Source organism: Tachysurus fulvidraco, chromosome 8 (assembly GCF_022655615.1).
Source record: "Tachysurus fulvidraco isolate hzauxx_2018 chromosome 8, HZAU_PFXX_2.0, whole genome shotgun sequence".
NCBI classification, from domain to species: domain Eukaryota; kingdom Metazoa; phylum Chordata; class Actinopteri; order Siluriformes; family Bagridae; genus Tachysurus; species Tachysurus fulvidraco.
Genome location: NC_062525.1, coordinates 6,981,783 through 7,000,351, shown reverse-complemented (window position 1 = coordinate 7,000,351; position 18,569 = coordinate 6,981,783). Strand labels below are relative to the sequence as shown.

The window sequence follows — 18,569 nt, the reverse complement described above, 5'->3', positions numbered from 1 at the left end:
AACAAACAAATAAATAAATAAATACTACCTCCAAACACTCCACTACTGAATGCTTAGGGTGCAGTTTCTTCTTCACAGGGCAACATGCACTTGGACCTGCTAAGAATATTTTGGGGACCCTGAGCCCCTGTAATCAAACTCTAGAAACACCTTTGCATGATCACTAATATGAGCAGGAAGCATTACTCCTTACTCTGAACTAATACCTAAATATTTATGGCTTTATTCACCATCTAGCAGAGATTAACCAATAGGTGGCACCTAAAACACCACATTATTTATTTACCCCATCATTGGTGGTTAAGGCAGGATTTCCTGTCTAATCATTTACCACAAGTGTCCTGTGGTCCATTACTGTGATCATTAATATTGTAGAATGAAGACTGATGGAGCAGAACTGACTGATTCAAGACTTAAGTTCCTCAATCCCAACTTGGCTGATTTTACACTGGGTTGATTGACAGGTTTTAGTTAACATTATTACAATGCATCACACAGTAATGTGGTTGTGTATTATACATGAATTATTATAAATAAGAAGATCATGCAAGGAAATGAGCTGCATGTCTGCATCTGTATGTAGAAATTGAAATATATGAAAGATATGTTTAAGAGGTTCTCGATTGATATTTATTCATGACAGATTAAGATGGCAAATTATATTTCGTAATGAAATATGTGTCTCCCTAAAGTTGCCGTTTAAGAGACTCGATATCCAATAAACATAAGCAAATATATATCTCAACATTGCCTGGCATTATAGACTGTATATTGCATGCATGGTACATTTTATCCAGTCACTGAATAACACAAAGTTGACGAATAATGGTCATTCTTTTAATGATTATCTTTAGCTGGGAAGGTGACGAATTAGAATAGCATGTAGAATTGTTGGTCTTTCCCAAATGAAACAAGATGAGATGAGACAAGACAGCATACAGTCATTAAAGCAAATTTTAGTTTCACTTCTTTGAAGAAGAAGAAGAAGAAGAAGAAGAAGAAGAAGAAGAAGAAGAAGAAGAAGAAGAAGAAGAAGAAGAAGAAGAAGAAAAGCCTTTATTTTCTCACATATACATTACAGCACAGTGAAATGCTTTCTTCACCTTTTTTTGGATGTTGGGGTCAGAGCACACAATGGACATTCTCTCTCTTTATAGAAGTATAGAAAAAGAATTCTAGATTACTATTTCCTTAGATGAAATGAGGACGAAATGAGGAAGAAACCTTGAGAGGAACCAGGCTCAGAAAGAAACATATCCTCATTTGGGTGACACTGGACAGTAAATAATGCAAATGTAAATAATGTCCTTTCTACAATAGTTTATAGTTAAGTGGAATCAAACAACCAAGAGCTCCTGTGGAACTAACAGGTCAGTATAATTTCTGAGTTTATATAATTTCAGTAGATTTAACACTAATTCATTCCTACCGAAAGAGATGAAGTCTTCACTGATGAAGACCTGAGCACAAAGCTGACAGATGTAATGGCAGAGTGATAGTTTCCAAGTGCTTCTATCTACAGTGACCTCAAGCTGAAGCAAACTTGGGTTCTGCAGCAGGAACATGATCCAAAACACACCAGCAAGTCCATCTCTGAATGTCTGAAGAAAAACAAAATGAAGACTTTGGAGTGGCCTAGTCAAAGTCCTGACATGAAAAATTCTGCAGAGACGAGTGGACCAAAATTCCTCCACAGTGCTGTAACAGACTCACTGCAAGTTATCGCAAATGCTTTATTGCAGTTCTTGCTGCTAAGTGCGACCCAACCAGTTATTAGGGGGCAAATACATTTTCACACAGGACCATGAAGGCTTGGATTTTGATATCCCTTCATTTAATAAGCTTGTTGTGTTTACTTGTGTTATCTTTGATTAATATTTAATTTGTTTGATGATCTGAAACACTTTTTCACATGCTGTATATTCAATGAGCTCTTTATTAGTGCACAAAATACAGACCAAAAGGAGTACAAAAATTCACTGAATTTACTGGAATCAGTTGTTTGCAATCAGTTCAACAAGAATTCATCACTTTCATCACAGAATTATTTAATTAACATAAACAATTTTATATTCATTTTGTTTCATATGATTGGTTCGGCTAACATAATTGCTAAATGCGACATTTACAGTATGTAACTAGAGCCTCAGACTTAAGATGCTGCTATTGCAAAATGGCCTTGACTGCACCACCAAACCACAGACAACCTTGTCAAAGTTCACACTAGGGTAAAATGTCACACTCTAATTACAGGCTCTAGTTACATAATTGTCTCTGTCTAACCAAGTGGATTGGAAGCCCTGTCTTTTTTATGTAGAACTGCACATAAGCTCTGAATAGCAGAATGCTTATTAAATATTGAATTGACCATTTTACTTAATTTCTGGGCAAGTGTTGCTCATAAAAGGTTTCGAGAAACACGTCAAAGGTAAACCATTTAAAAAGCTTGTAATGTGGTTTATTTTAGAAGTATGGATTTTATGATTAAGGATTGATCATGGGGTTTTAGTCAGTCCCATTATCCCAATCAAGCTTCAACCAAATTAAATATAGAATAAAAGAAAAGACTTGGTTTGTCTTATTAATATGCAATATGTGAGATTTAGCATCTCTTATACTACACATTTGTGTAGTTAGCTGTCGGCCAATGATGCAGTGTGTCATAAATGAAACGCTGCAAACAAAACATTTTGTGTGTGCATCTGTGTGCATGTGTTTGTATGGTTATGCATGTGTGTACATGTGTGTGTTTGCGTGTGCATGTGTGTGCATGTGTTTGTGTGTGTGTGCATGTGTATGTTTGGGTGCGTGCGTGTGTCTGTGCGTGTGTTTGTGTGCGTGAGAGTGTGTGTTCTCACATTTCTTACTTTGTCGGGTACGGTCGCCGGAAGCACACCAACGGTGTGGGGCACAAAATGCCGTGCATGTGTGTGTTTGCATGTGTGTTTGCATGTGTGTGTGCACGTGTGTGTGCATGTAAGTGTATGTATGTGTGCATGTATGTTTGTGTGTGTGTGTGTGTGTGTGTGTGTGTGTGTGTGTGTGTGTGTGTGTGTGTGTGTGTGTGTGTGTGTGTGTGTGTGTGTGTGTGTGTGTGTGTGCGTCAGAGGTGGGAAGTAAAAGAGTAAAAATACTTTGTTACTGTACTTAAGTAAATTTTTCTGGTATCAGTACTTTACACCACTATTTATTTTTCGGACAACTTTTTACTTTTACTCATTACATTTTTACACAAATATCTGTACTTTTTACTTCTTACATTTTCAAAACGAACTCGTTACTTTTAGTATTATTTCTTCTCATTGAGCGCTGTTTCCAGCCTATCATCCTATCATTGTGCGGCTTTTTCCCCATGTGACTGGTGTACTGTATTATTTACTGGCTATCAGACATACACTAAGGATAGCGGAGCTAACAATGAGCAGCACGCCTACAAAAGGAATGGCTAATGTTAATTCAGAGCAGTGGTGTAGTCTACGTGATACACAGGTCTACGCCGTATACCCACTAGGAAATGCCAAGGATTTCCGTATACCCACTTAAAAAGCATGAGGATACGTAACAATATCGTTTTGTGACAGAACTTTTATCCATAAATTCACCCCGTCTGTGTTGCGATTGCGAATCACTAACATTTTTGGACCATTGGGGCTTCCGAGGCCTTTGACCTGATCTGACGTCACCTACCAAGGAGGAAAATGAGTTGCTTGGCGGTGTTTTGTGGCGCAAATTTGAAATGAACTCACTAATGTAAAAGAAGATCTGAAACGAAAGCAGACCCAAACTACACTCTGAGTGTTTTCGGAAGCCTGCGCCTAAAGCTACAGCAGCTTCTGGTGACATTTCACCCACAGCCCGAGTACACATGTATTTGGAAAGTTTTGTAAACTACCAGTTCATTCAGTTCATAATATTCTGCAATGAAAGAGTGTTGGTGATAGAACTGAACAAATGTTTATTGTTCACTCTTAAATGTACATTGAAAATTGACATCTGATAAAACCTGTGCTCCAGGTCCCATATTCATATAACATTTAAGGCTAAATGTAGCTCTTAAAGGTAAAGTTCACCCAAAAATGATAATTGTGTTATTTCCTCACCCTGAATTTGTTCCAAAACTGTATGAGTTTCTTTCTTCTGTTTAACACAAAAGATGATATTTTGTAAAATGTTGGTAATCAGACAGTTGGCAGCACCCACTGACTTCCAGAGTCTATATTTTTTCCTACTGTGAAAGTCAATGGGTGCTGCCATCTCTCTGATTACATTTAGCCTTAAATGTTATATGTATATGGGACCTGGAGCACAGGTTTTATCAGCTGACTGTCTTTTGTTGCTTATAATAAATTGGAATGTTGATAACACATAAGCAATCTTTAATAATGCTCTCAATTACTTGTAGATGCATATTATATGCATTAGTGAGCGTGGTGGTGCCTATGGGGTGTCGCTCTAGGATGGGTGCGTAGGGGGGGGGGGGGGGGTCACAGTATACTCACTACAAAAAACTAGACTACACCGAGGACGTTCCTGAACACACATGGCCATATATGAGGGAGATGTTTGAAATAATCGGCGTCAAAAAGGATTTCTGGCGAATGCATTGCGAATTGTGTCAACCAGGGGCGGTTCTAGGCCTTTTTTAGGGTGGCTTCAGCCCCCTGTATGTAATCTCAGCTACCCTAAAACTATAATTTTTACTTTCATAAATAAACAATAAAAATTACGTTAAAATGCAGGACATGTCGTCGATGGGAAAGAATTATTTACCAGTTTGATCCAAGAGCGATTTTTTTTACTTTGCTTTTACACGCGTGTGTTGTAGTCTTTCAAAAGTGCGTCTTCAGCTGTCTGCTTTATTTGAACGGAAAAGCACAGGTACGCGCAGCGTGCACGCGCAGTCAGAGCTGGAGGCGTTTATCTATAACGTTAATCGGCGGAAAGACGCAAAGACGGAAACCAAAAGCAGTGAAATTTCACTATTCTTATTACCAGAGTTGTCATATAATATATAATATAGAACTCTTCTTGTTTTAAATTCTCACTGAGGGCTAAGCCCCCTAAAGATGAAACCCTAGAACCGCCCCTGGTGTCAACCCAAAAAACACGAAGTGCTTAATTTAATTAACTTAATTAACTTAATTAACTAATTTAATTTTGTTATTTGTAAAACATCACAATAATTTTGAGTCAAACACACACACACACACACACACACACACACACACACACACACACACACACACACACACACACACACACACATATATATATATATATAGTTATATGACGTCCAGTTACCAGCATGACACTAAATAGGTAGTAGTATTGGCGACTTTTTACTTAAGTACATGTCAGAGCCCATACTTCTTTGAGTAAAGAATGTGTGTACTTTTGCCACCTCTGGTGTGCTTGCATGTGTGTGCTTGTTTGTTTGTGCGTGTGTGTGGTGCATTGTGTGCGTGTATCTGTGTGCGTGCGTGTTTGTGCATGTGCGTGTGGGAGTGCGCGTGCGTACAGGATGTTGTCAAGCGTGTTTTCTCCGATGAAACCACAGAACAATTTTACTCACGCAAAGCATGTGCATGTGAACTGAAGGTAAGTTCGGTCGGTATTTTACTAACAAATCACATATATATATTATATTGTAATACAGATGTAAGAGCATGTGATCCCTGACTGTGCGGTAAACAGACTTGTTATACAGTTATTAAACTTAAAGACACTGAGCGCATTGAGCAATAGCGGCCGTGTGTACACTGATCTACGGTGTTGTCTGCTGTATCTCAGGATGGCGGTGGTTTTATCTGACGGTTTATGCGTCCTGCTGTCTCGGCTGCTGTGTGCGCGAGCGCTGACCGGTGCGCTCGTGGTGTGTGCGCTTGCGCTCGTGTTGGTCCTCTCCGCTCGCCTCACGCAGGTGATATGGAAACGCAAGCGCCTCTCCTGCTTCAGCTGTCCGCCACAGCGCAACTGGTTCATGGGACACATGGGCATCGTAAGTGGTCGTAATGCATTAACCACATAGAGTGGGGTAACATTAAATTGGGGTAACATAGAGTAGGGTAACAGAGTGGAAGGGAGGGAGGAAGGGAGGGAGGGAGAAAGAAAGAAAGAAAAAGGAAAGGAAGGAAGGAAAGAAGGAAGGAAGAAAAAAAGAAAGAAAGAAAGAAAGAAAGAAAGAAAGAAAGAAAGAAAGAAAGAAAGAAAGAAAAGTAAAGAAAAAAGGATGAACGATACGTAGGCTTGATTAAGACCTGAATAGTTAGTTATGTCATTACAACATTTGATTTGAATTAAAAAGAACTGAAATCTGATTCAGTTTATCATTTTGAATATGAAACGAAACATACCAGTTTGTTTGTTAGTTTTTTTATTCTGAAATTATTTTGAAGCTTAAAATGTGTATTAATAGAGGGTCTGAATGCTATTTAGAATTATGCACACCCTCAAAAACTTTCAACCACACCACTACAAGTTCAATTCCGTTTCAGTTGGTATGTTTCTAATTCAGACTCTGTGCTGCAAATTCAGTTAATATGAGTTTACACCTCAGGGTTTTACATTGGGATTTAGACTTGATTCATCTAATGGCATGATGTTAACCTTATTGTGACACAGGAATGCAGAAGGGAAATGAGAAATAATAGGACCGGAAGACCCACACTCACACACACACACTCTCACACCCTCACACACACACACTCACTCACTCCCCCACACACTTACTCAATGACTCACAGTGAGAATAACTGTGCAAAAGATGGCAGATAGAAAGATAAATTATAGGAAGACCATTTACTTTTAAACAGAAACACATTGTTGTCGCTGTTGATTGATTTGACTGACCAGGCATAAATATGTAAACCAGCCTGCAAACTAAATGGACAGGTTTGTATAATGTCCTATACATACAGTAAGTTCCTTGGGAAAGAGTGACCGCATGCAAATAATCACACACGCACATATACTGGTTGCAATGGCGAAAGTTTGATTTTGACATTGGTGGGGACAACATTCCCCATATTTTGTGCATAAAACCGTTGTTATAAGAATACTTTCTTCCTCACATACCGGTAGCCTGCATAATCACGTTGCATATTGCTTCATACAACGGAATATAGCTGCAGCCGCCCTCAACACATTAGCGAGAAAGACAAAGCCAATCAAACAGTGACGTGGGTTAGAGAGGCGGGACTCAAAAAAGGCAAAGGCCAATTCTTTTTAGAGAGTTGAGTTACAGAGGCGGAATCCATTGCAGGTGGTAGCTCTGTTAACAGTTTGGGTTCCACAAGTTGCGTTATTTTTTACAGAACGCCGTTGTAAAAAATTTTCAGCTTATTTAATGATTCCTGGATAAATGTTAAATGAAATAAGTAAAACAAAGCACAAGACACAGACGGACATCAGTGGTTATGTATAAATATATATAGGCTTGGTCGAATTATTGCTAGGGACAATTGAGTGTTCCCTGGATATTGGTAGGGACATGTCCCTACCGTCCCTACCCAAATCGACACCCTTGACTGGTTGCATCCAATAAGTGCTGACAGTATTGATGAGTTCCTCAGAATTCTTCAGGATAGAATGATAAGCAAATATAAACACATTGATATCTCAAGACTTTTGGCAGCAAGAATACAAAAAACTATCCACTCGTGTTACCTTGGTGACAAATTTTAAAATGAAGGTTTGTTATTGTTGTACTTTGGTTATACATGACCAGACGTACAAGAACATTACTAAATCAAGTATTAAATAATAAGTAATAACAGAACGTAAACAGGGCTCCAGCATGGCAGTCAGCTAGCATATCTAAAAAAATATTAAATAAGGCAATAGATAATCTAGAGGCAACTAGCTGAACATTACCTGTCTACGGTGGCATCTAGGTAGCATCAGATGGCCCTGTATGGGAATTGAACATAGGTTGACCCAAAAATATTGTACAATATTGGGCCAATGGTAGCAAAAGAGCACTATTCCTGAACCAACAATATCAGCAGTGTTGGAATAACAGGTACAAAGTCTGTTAGCACCAGTAGGTCTGTGGACAAACTTACACTGGAAAATGGCTGATGGTGACCAAATGGCAGCTCGGCCCTGTTTTGCTAGCTGGGTAGATAGCGAGGTTAAGGATCCATAGCAAATCCTGCGAATGTAAACATCCAAAATCATCACATAGTGGAATTTAAGACAGCCTCCATGTCTTTCTCTCTACAAAGGATACTGAACAAACAGACTGAAAAGGGAAGTCTGCTTTTAGATGTATATATTTGCCGTATATTGATTAGTGACAGAGTAGTCAAAGCTAGCTAGCTACAATTAGAGGGGGATTTTACTGGCCTTTAATGTGTTTATCTCTGAAATTGGCTTATACAATGTGATGTCCATTCTTGGCTCATGTCTTAGAAAGGACAAGGGAATATGCTGTCGTTAGCAAGCAGCATTTGTTTTTTTGTAATTATAGCATATTAGAGAAAATTTGCCTGTTATACTTTAATACTGTTTCTCTTATGCTTAATGAATAACAAATAAATTCCTTGTCTTCCTCACTCTCAGATTCGGTCTGATGAAGTGGGTCTTCAGGATCTGGATAAGCTGATAAAGACGTACCGTCACTCTTGTGCCTGGTTTCTCGGCCCCTTTTATAACCTTGTGCGCTGTTTTCATCCTGACTACATCAAGCCATTGCTTATTGCCTCTGGTAAACATTTTACTGAACTGTAACCAATAGCATGAGTAACCTGCTAGCATTATATCTTCAGAGTACACACAATACTCCTTAATAACCCTGGGTCATATTATACAACATTATAAGCAGATTCCAGCTAAGCTAAGATCAAATTTAAAGAAAGGAACTGCATTTAAAATAAATAAAAATAAAACAATTACCGTTATATATTTATTCTCATCATTAATATATTTACTATATTACTATATGCTATATACTTACTATATATTACTATATTATTGCGTGTGTTATGGAATGGAATTGACATTTAATTACAAACTGTCTGAAATATACACTAATGAACTAACAGCAACTGAGGCACTAAGACAATATATTGATCCTATACTGTAGAATGCTCTTATTGTAATTGTATTTATTTATCTTTATATGTTGATAATTTTTCTTACCAGCTTCCATTACATTTAAAGATGAGCTGTTCTATGGGTTTATGAGACCATGGCTTGGTAAGTAATATCTCACACAGACACAGACACAGACACAGACACACACACACACACACACACACACACACACACACACACACACACACACACACACACACACACACACACGTTTTTTAAAGTGTATTAAAATTCTGGTGTGTGTGTTTTGGTCCCTCAAGTTAGTGAACTAGTAAAATAAAGGCTTTAGGGATCTTCTCATTCTCATTGTCTTTGTAAAATTCGTCTGAACCCATCGACTTGCTTCAAAACATCTACATTCCAAATAATTAAAATAACTATTATTAGCATCATTTTATGTCTCACTTACAGAAAAAGTATTCATCTGATCTGAATGGGAAGGGAAAAAAGTAGAAGGATTTGAACGAGACTTTAAATAAAAGAAATGCTCCAAAATTGTCATGCCAGTATTGTGAGCATGTCATGTGTAGTTAATGTCATTAATTTTATGTCATGACTGGTGAACATTTGAGTTCAGGGATTTTCCTGACTGTAACAACCGATATTATTTTGTTTGATTTTTTTTTTTTTTTATCAAACTGTCAGTATGAATCAATCAGTAGTGTTGAATAAGAATTAAACTCTGATTCAAAACAAGCAGCAAAATGAAACAACATTCCTCCAGGACCCTGGTGCTACTTAAAACACAGAGCTACATAAAACAACACAGTACTAAGTACAAGACACAGTATTACAGAAGTGGGCAGAAGTGTGCAAAAAGTGCGGGACAGATGACAGACAGTACAATGCAATTATTGCAAAACTAGAAGGAAGTGACCCCTAGCTAGTGAGGTGCATTTTAGCACATTGACTTCCTTTTAACTGATGTGGTCTTTGCAGGCTGATGCCAAAGCAAGTTTTGCAAATACCCTATCTAAAAACTATTGCTCTGTTCATTTAGTACAATTTATCAAATGAATATTAAATCTAATTATATTACTGGCAAAAAAGGTAGTAAAATGTTGGTCAAAACTAGACCTTGTCTTTTTGGGCTGTTCCACCACAATTCAGTTTCTGCCCTGCCTCATATATGGCATATATTTCTTATAAGTGTTTTGTATTGTGCTGGAGATTCAACTGCTTTTCAGATTTTATGTAGAGTTATGTAACTAAAAATGAAACCTTTATCAGCCCCCTAAATTAGCTGATTATTGGTGCTGGTTATAAAACAAAAATTTTATGATCCAGGGGAACGTGGATGTGTAAGGCTAAGATGACTCCACTGGTGTGTGTGTGTGTGCGTGTGTGCGTGTGTGTGTGTGTGTGTGTGTGTGTGTGTGTGTGTGTGTGTGTGTGTGTGTGTGTGTGTGTGTGTGTGTGTGTGTGTGTGTTTTAAAACAGGACAGGGACTTCTGCTGAGTAATGGAAAACAGTGGTCTCGGCAGCGTCGTCTTCTCACTCCGGCCTTCCACTTTGACATCCTGAAAAACTACATTCATATTTTTAACAGCTCCACCAACACCATGCATGTGAGTCTGCAAACATCATGCATCTGACACAACTCCTTTCAGTAATTTGTGAAAGAGGAAATAACCAAGATAAATGTGGATTTTGGTACTGTCACTGGGGTTAACTGGTGTCAAATATACCAAACATAGAGCTGGGGAGAAAAGACAGATCCTTAAATGATCCTTAAAATTAACTTGAATTTGAAATTGATTCACTGTATTGCCCTCTGCATACATGAGAAAATGCTTTATCTTTCAAGTCCTAAAGTCTTGTCTTAATGTTCTTTGCTCCTGATTTATTTGCGTTGTTCCATATTTCTATGAAGCTGTTCTGTGACAATTTTCTTTGCTGTTTAGGAAAAGTGGCGCCGCCTTCTGGCAGAAGGAAAGAATGACTTTGACATGTTTGAACACGTGAGCTTGATGACTCTGGACAGCCTCCTGAAATGCACTTTCAGCTATGATAGCCACTGCCAGGAGTGAGTGGAGTAACACACACACACACACACACACACACACACACACACACACACACACACACACACACACACACACACACACACACACACACACACTACTGCATTTAACTTTAATGATTCTCAAGATTAATAAAAGCATTGAAATGATGTACACAGTTATGCTTCACCTATTTACACGTGTTCATGTGTAATTCTGTAACAGAAATTGTAGTGAGTACATATCTGCCATTTATGAGCTGAGTGATTTGGTGGTGAAGAGACAGCGCTACCTCCCTCATCACTGGTACTGGCTGTATAAGCGTTCTGCAGAAGGACAACGTTTCCTTCGTGCCTGCAAAATTGTCCACAGCTTCACTGCCGGTGTCATAGAAGAACGCCGTTCCCAGTTCCTCCATCAGGGACAGACAGAAAACCCCACACAAACTAATACGACAGGAAACAAGAGAAGAGCAGCTGATTTTATAGAGCTGCTGCTTCTGTCAAAGGTGAGTGAGTGATTTCAAACAAATATTTACATTTGAATCATAATTGAAGCTGAAATGTGTAAGATACAGCGTGTTGGGTTGGTGATAAAATGACCAGGAAGTGTCCAGGATTTTGTTTAAGGGTTACAGGAAATGTTGACTTGTCTCAGCTAACATTGATCTAAATTCATGCTATCAGGAGGCATATGGTTAATAAAAAATAATAATAGATAGTAGTATGTAATAATACAGAAAGAAGTATAATATACAGAAATACACTATAGGAGAAAAAAATACAGAGTATAAGAAGAACTAGACTTCTTTTATAATGGACTTGTCAATGGGAATTCTTGATATTATTATTATTATTATTATTATTATTATTATTATTATTATTATTATTATTATTATTACTCAAATAATAACTCTCATCTTAGCCTATTCTTATTCATTAATTTTATTTTTGTTTTGTTCTTATTGTTTCTATTTTTATAACACAGACATTTGATTAAAGCTTTTCCTTCAAGTGTCTGTGTACGGCTGTGTATCTGACAAACATTGCATTTGATTTTAGTCCACTTGAATGTCATTTTGAAATATACCTTACTTATGAACTTTGGTTTTAAAAGAACCAACAACATTTAGACTCTTAATGTTATGTTTTATGTATGAGGCTTTGTCAGTTTGGCACTTAAAATGAAACTGATATTTAAATTGATATCTTATCTTCATACAGTAAGCCTGAGTTAATATTCTCAATATAATATACTCGAGTAGAACTAAGCGCAATGGATCATGTGGAGAAAGTCAGGGATGATCGACCCTGTGATTATACCAGTTATACCAGTTATAGACTTATCCCAATAGTCACTGGTTTGATGCAAAGTTCTGTCTTTCAAGTGGAAGGTTATATGGGAGAGATGTTACTTCAACCTTGTGACTTGTGACCAAAGTGAGAGCCATTTACTTTGCATCAAAAGGGCAAAAGCTAAAAATTAAGTAAAGAAATTCAAAGGATAAAAGGATAAAAACTGAGCAAAGAGATTCAATAACATGAACAAAAAGCACCCGGTGAAGTGTCTTAGAGTTGTTTTATGTTAGTCTTTGTAATTCACATTGCACTTCCTCTGTGGGTCATTTTAAAACAAATGAATACATATTTATAAGATAAAGTCTTTTAGAAGAGGGAAGAATGACCAGTTTGAGCCATGAGGACACTAATGTTCTGATATTGTGATGTATTTTGTGGCAGGATGAGAATGGAGAAGGCCTGACCAATGAGGAGATTAAAGCGCATGCAAACACATTTATGTTTGCAGGTAACAAGTGCTGCTTTTGCATCACTACTTTGATTGATATTAAGCATAGTAATATGACGACACTAGGCATTAAGTAAGTTCTCAAAGAAGTTAGTCTACTCTTTCTCTATTAGGTCATGACACTACGGCGAGCGCCATCTCCTGGATTTTGTATAATCTGGCCATGAACCAGGACTTTCAAGACCGCTGTCGTTCTGAGATCAATGATCTTCTTGAAGGCCGAGACACCGACGAGATTGTCTGGTTCGCAAGTCATTGATTCCTTTAAAGTTCTCTGTGACCGTCATGAATTGTATCAGCATTGATTAATTAATCTAGCAATTTTTATATGCATCTATTTTTTATTATATTCACTTTATCAACTATAGTCATGGAAATTTCACATGGTAAAAATGTTTAAAGTTTTAATTTAGTTTGCACATTATTTCTCTGTAGCTATCACTATAGTCCATTATTAAGGTAATGTACTGGTACTGGAGTCTGAGGTATTAGTAGAGCGGAAGGATTTACTCAGGTAACAGATTTGAACTCACCATCTTTTGGTCTCGACTGATCTACACAAGGGTATCAGGTATCAAAATGTCGGTTAGAGTCTGAAACTAATGAAAGCTGAGGAATAAACACTAGAACTATGATACAAGGTGAGAAAAGCAGACAGCCAGAGAAACGTGATGTGGTAGCTTTGTGGTAAAGGTGCTGGACTACTGATTGGAAGGTTGGGAGTTTGGATGCTGGGCCCCTTAGCATGGCCCTTAAACCTGAGCTGATTAAGTGTATAACATACAATAAAAATATAAGTCACTTTGGATAAAAGGCATCTACCAAAATGCTGTAAATGAAAACATGAGGAACATTGCTTAGTACAGGTAGCTGTGTAGAACTTTAGAAGAACAAATCTCTAAGTAGTATAGAGACTTGTTCTTCTAAACTTCTACACAGCTACCTGTTTATGTCTGACATGGAACTTGAGGGATGCACCGTACCAGAGTTTAATTAATCACTCTCGTTTGCTTTACTCTATAACCTTCATAACAACAATGGATCTCTAGATACAGATCCATGTGACCCCATCTTCACAAATACCAAAACTCTGATAATTTGTCAAATCCACACAGTGTCATCTTTTATTTCTATCAGTTATGTGTGTACTGTTTTATGAGGAACACTTCTTAGTGTCACTTAGAGACTCCTTTATCTCTGACATGAATCTGATCTAGTTTTACTGCTGATCAGCAAAAAAATAATACAAGTCATGGAGGGTTTTACAATGTGTACCTCTGGCATCGGTATTTTTAAAACCGTAAACAAGATCTAATCCATCAACAATTCTTCAACAGAGAAGCACCACTTCGGTGGTGGAAGTTCAGCACCACTTTGGTATGAGAAAGTGTGATGATTGTTCACATCATAGCTTAGATATTATGTTGGTTGGTGATATAACTTCATATACCACAGCACTGCTGGATTCTGGATTTTGATTAGAAAGTGATGACAGAGAACAGCATTTTATAGACATAATACTGTAAGAGATATGTTCCATAGCTTCCGTTCTACAACATTAATATAACTATATATGGATAAAAATGTGTCATATCTTAATACATTTTTAAATTAAATGATAACCAAATTTCTATGGTGTAAGAGGAAAAAACACTTAATAAACTAAAACTGGATACAGAAATTCCCAGAATGACATTTTATTTCTGTATTTTTTTATTATTATTGACTCTAGGGAAGACCTCAGTAAACTGACCTTCACCACCATGTGCATTAAGGAAAGTTTGAGGCTTCATTCACCCGTTTTGGCTTTAACCCGATACTACTCTCAGGGTATAAATCTTCCTGAAGGACGCACCGTACCAGAGGGTAATTAATCACTCCTTTGTTCTTTACTGTATAACCTTCATAACAACATTCATAACATTAATGATACAGGTCCAGTTGACTCCGTCTTTATTATTACCAAAACTTTGACAATTTGGCAAAGCAACACAGCATCAGCCTTTATTTCTATCTGTTATGTGCATACTATTTTAACACTAATATTTTACTCTATTATAGCTTATCTAGCTGCTATAGTAGCAGATGCTCAATTGCTTGAGACAACACTGGGTGTACGGCTCTATTCATTCACTCAATATCATTCATTTTAAATATCATTCCTTCCAACAGAGTATACGTATATTCAGCACAAGGGGGAGCTATCAACACTCCCATAGCTTGTGTGTGCCTGTAACAGCGGTGCTTTAATTTATATATACTCGTCCTTGTATTTTATTCTTTTATATTAACTAAGTATTTACTGAATAAAGTACACCCTGATTTGAAATTTTCTTGTACACAGAAACTATCTGTCTGATCAGTATTTATGGCATCCATCATAATCCAGATGTGTGGCCTAATCCAAAGGTGAGCAGTTCATTGAACTTCTTTCTGATATGTAGATTTCTCTTATAATCTCGCTATTGTTTTTTTTTATCATTTCATATGGTAAAGTTAATTCAGGGGTTTCACTGTTTCTCATGAAGGTCTCGCTGAACTGGCATGCATGCATACAATGCACAGCAATTTTACTGAAACTAACTAGCACATCTCCCTTAATGGACCTATCACGCAAAGAAGCCTCCTACATTTTGGACTGGTTTAGTTAATAGGCATTAACATTATTTCTTGCAGGTGTATGACCCCATGAGATTCGACCCTGACAACCAGAAACAGCGCAACCCATATGATTTTGTTCCTTTTTCTGCTGGACCCAGGTGAGATTTCTGCTCCTTACCCACTGAGCTTCACCCACCGACACACACATACTGTACATACACACATATTCACTTGCTCACAGCTGACCTGCAGTATGCCCTCTGTTGCAGGAACTGTATAGGTCAGAACTTTGCCATGGCAGAGATCCGAGTGGTTCTGGCTCTCACTCTAAGAAGATTCAGACTTCATCCAGGGTCTAGAGCTCCAAGTCGTCTTTATATGCTTACGTTGAGAACAGAGAGGGGGCTGCCTCTAATGCTGGAACCCCTGTCATCGCTACAAAACTAAGCACACACACAAACACACACACACACACACACACATATATATATATATGTATATACAGCAGGCTAATATGCCTAACTGAGGAATTGCAAAGCCACCTAATTTCTGTGCAGGATATGATCATAAATTCATAACAGTTCATCCTAAAGAGGAAAAAAAATAAACATCCTAAAGAGGTTTATCAAAAAATAAACACACATTATGTACTCTTTGATTTAAATATATCAGCTGTTAGTTTGGTATTGTATGAGTTTGGTATCTCAAACAGACTTGTTTATGTGCTTTCTGACGCAGTATGACATACTGATGTCTATAAAACTGAGCAAACGGATGTGACAGAGCTAAAAACAGATGCAGTGCACATCCTGAAGCCCAACTCACTTTCTTCCTCGCTACAAGGTTTAAAACCTGCACCAGGATACACTCTGATTTGAAGAGGCATATAGCCCCAATTTGGCTTTCATGTACATTTTATTTTTATATCCAAACGTATTTAGCTGCTCTTATAGCACACTTTGTTCATTTGTTCAATGTCTATGTCCGATATTGAGCATTTTTGTAATATTTTGCACATTATGCATGACATTAAACTGGGTGCTATAAGCTTCCATTAACATATCCTAGATTTGGGGTAGACGATATATATTCATCCATGGTTTCTGTGTCATTTTGGAACGATACCAATGTATTTCTCTGACCATTTGCAATGTTAATGCAACATTGAATTAAAGATTATATGCTAAAGGACAAAGAAAAAACCTTGAACCTTCTCCCAGACTGCTTGAAAGTGGAATCATTAATAAATTAATTATAAACATTTAGTTATGAGAAAGTTTCATACTAAATATGAGATACACTATATTACTAAAGGTTTTGGGACACCCCTCTAAATCACTGAATTCATGTGTTCCAATCTCTTCCATGGCCACAGGTGAATAAATCACACTCCTATGCATGCAGACTGCATCTGCAAACATTTGTGATTCAATGGGTCGCTCTCAGGAGCTTAGTGAATTCAAGTGAAAGGTACTATGCTTTCCTATCTACTAAATATTCTGTTAGTAGTATTATAACAATGTAGAAAAAGTTAGGAACAACAGCCTCAAGTGGTAGGCTGCATAAAATCACAGTGTGGAATTCGGCAATTTTCTGCAGAGTCTACAAGCTATAGACCGCCAAACTTCATGTGACCTTCAGATTAGCTCAAGAACAGAGCTTCATGGAATGGGTTTCCATGTCCGAGTAGCTGCATCCAAGCCTCACATCACCAAGTGCAATGCAAAACGTTGGATACAGTGGTGTAAAGCACGTGACCACTGGACTCTAGAGCAGTGGAGACATCAGTGCCTGACCTCACAAATGCTTTATTCTAGAGGAATGGTCAAAAATTCCCATAAACATGTTCCTAATCCTTGTGGAAACCTTCCAACTGAAGCTGTTATAGCTGTAAATGGTGGGCCAAAACTTTTTGCAATATAGTATATCATGAAGTCTGTATCAAGAGGTAATTTCAAAATGTGTGTGTGTGTGTGTGTGTGTGTGTGTGTGTGTGTGTGTGTGTGTGTGTGTGTGTGTGTGTGAGAGAGAGTGAGAAAGAGAGAGAGATTCATTTTACATGCATTTTATCTCTTATGTGCATAAATAATTCTGGAGTTGTATGAATATGAATAGAGAATAACTAAAATTAGATTGTTTGTTCATTAAAAGTTTTATTTTAATATTTTGAGATGAATGCACTTTGTATCTGGTTATTTGGTTCCAAGTTATTCTTGTGATTTCTGACATATAACAAGCCTTTACTTAATGCCTCATTTATGCTAAGCTAAATTTATTTAATGACATTAATGCTAAGCTTTACTAAAAAAGCTTTATTAAATGACATTTGTTCAAAGGTAACTTTATTTAATGACATTTAGGCTTAGCTAACTTTATTTAATGACATTAATGCTAAGCTAAATTTATTTTAATGACATTAATGCTAATCTAACTTTATTTAATGACATTTGTTCAAATCTAACTTTATTTAATGACATTTAGGCTAAGCAAACATTATTTAATGACATTTATGCTAAGCTAACATCATTTAATGACATTTATGCTAAGCTAACATTATTTGATCACATTTAGGCTTAGCTAACTTTATTTAATGACATTTATGCTAAGCTAACTTTATTTAATGACATTTAAGCTTAGCTAACTTTATTTAATGACATTTAGGCTAAGCTAACATTATTTAATGACATTTAGGCTTAGCTAACTTTATTTAATGACATTTAGGCTTAGCTAACTTTATTTAATGACATTTATGCTAAGCTAACTTAATTTAATGACATTTAGGCTTAGCTAACTTTATTTAATGACATTTACGCTAAGCTTACATTATTTAATGACATTAATGCTAAGATAAATTTATTTAATGACATTAATGCTTAGTTAAATGTATTTAATTACATTAATGCTAATCTAACTTTATTTAATGACATTTGTTTAAAGCTAACTTTATTTAATGACATTTAGGCTAAGCTAACTTTATTTAAAGTTAAACAGCAACCGGTTTCTATCCAAATTCACCGTTAACAAGTGAAAAACACATAATCAAGCGGATAATAAAACTAATCC

At 36.9% G+C, this 18,569-nt stretch overlaps 1 protein-coding gene and 1 long non-coding RNA gene across 2 annotated transcripts; both read left to right on the top strand.

Annotated features, from left to right (window-relative positions):
- Positions 1–5,437: 5,437 nt before the first annotated feature.
- Positions 5,438–16,152, top strand: LOC113634081 (cytochrome P450 4F3). Its single transcript, XM_027132801.2, has 13 exons — positions 5,438–5,598; positions 5,791–5,998; positions 8,563–8,707; positions 9,145–9,198; positions 10,537–10,664; positions 11,001–11,122; positions 11,325–11,607; positions 12,839–12,905; positions 13,019–13,148; positions 14,638–14,771; positions 15,250–15,314; positions 15,582–15,664; positions 15,776–16,152. The coding sequence occupies exons 2-13, from the start codon at positions 5,792–5,794 to the stop codon at positions 15,951–15,953; spliced, it is 1,596 nt and encodes a 531-aa protein (XP_026988602.1). The 5' UTR covers positions 5,438–5,598; position 5,791; the 3' UTR covers positions 15,954–16,152.
- LOC125145368 lies at positions 16,153–17,676 on the top strand. Its single transcript, XR_007143751.1, has 2 exons — positions 16,153–16,976; positions 17,106–17,676. It is a non-coding gene; the product is annotated as an uncharacterized LOC125145368 (long non-coding RNA).
- The last annotated feature ends 893 nt before the right edge of the window (positions 17,677–18,569 follow it).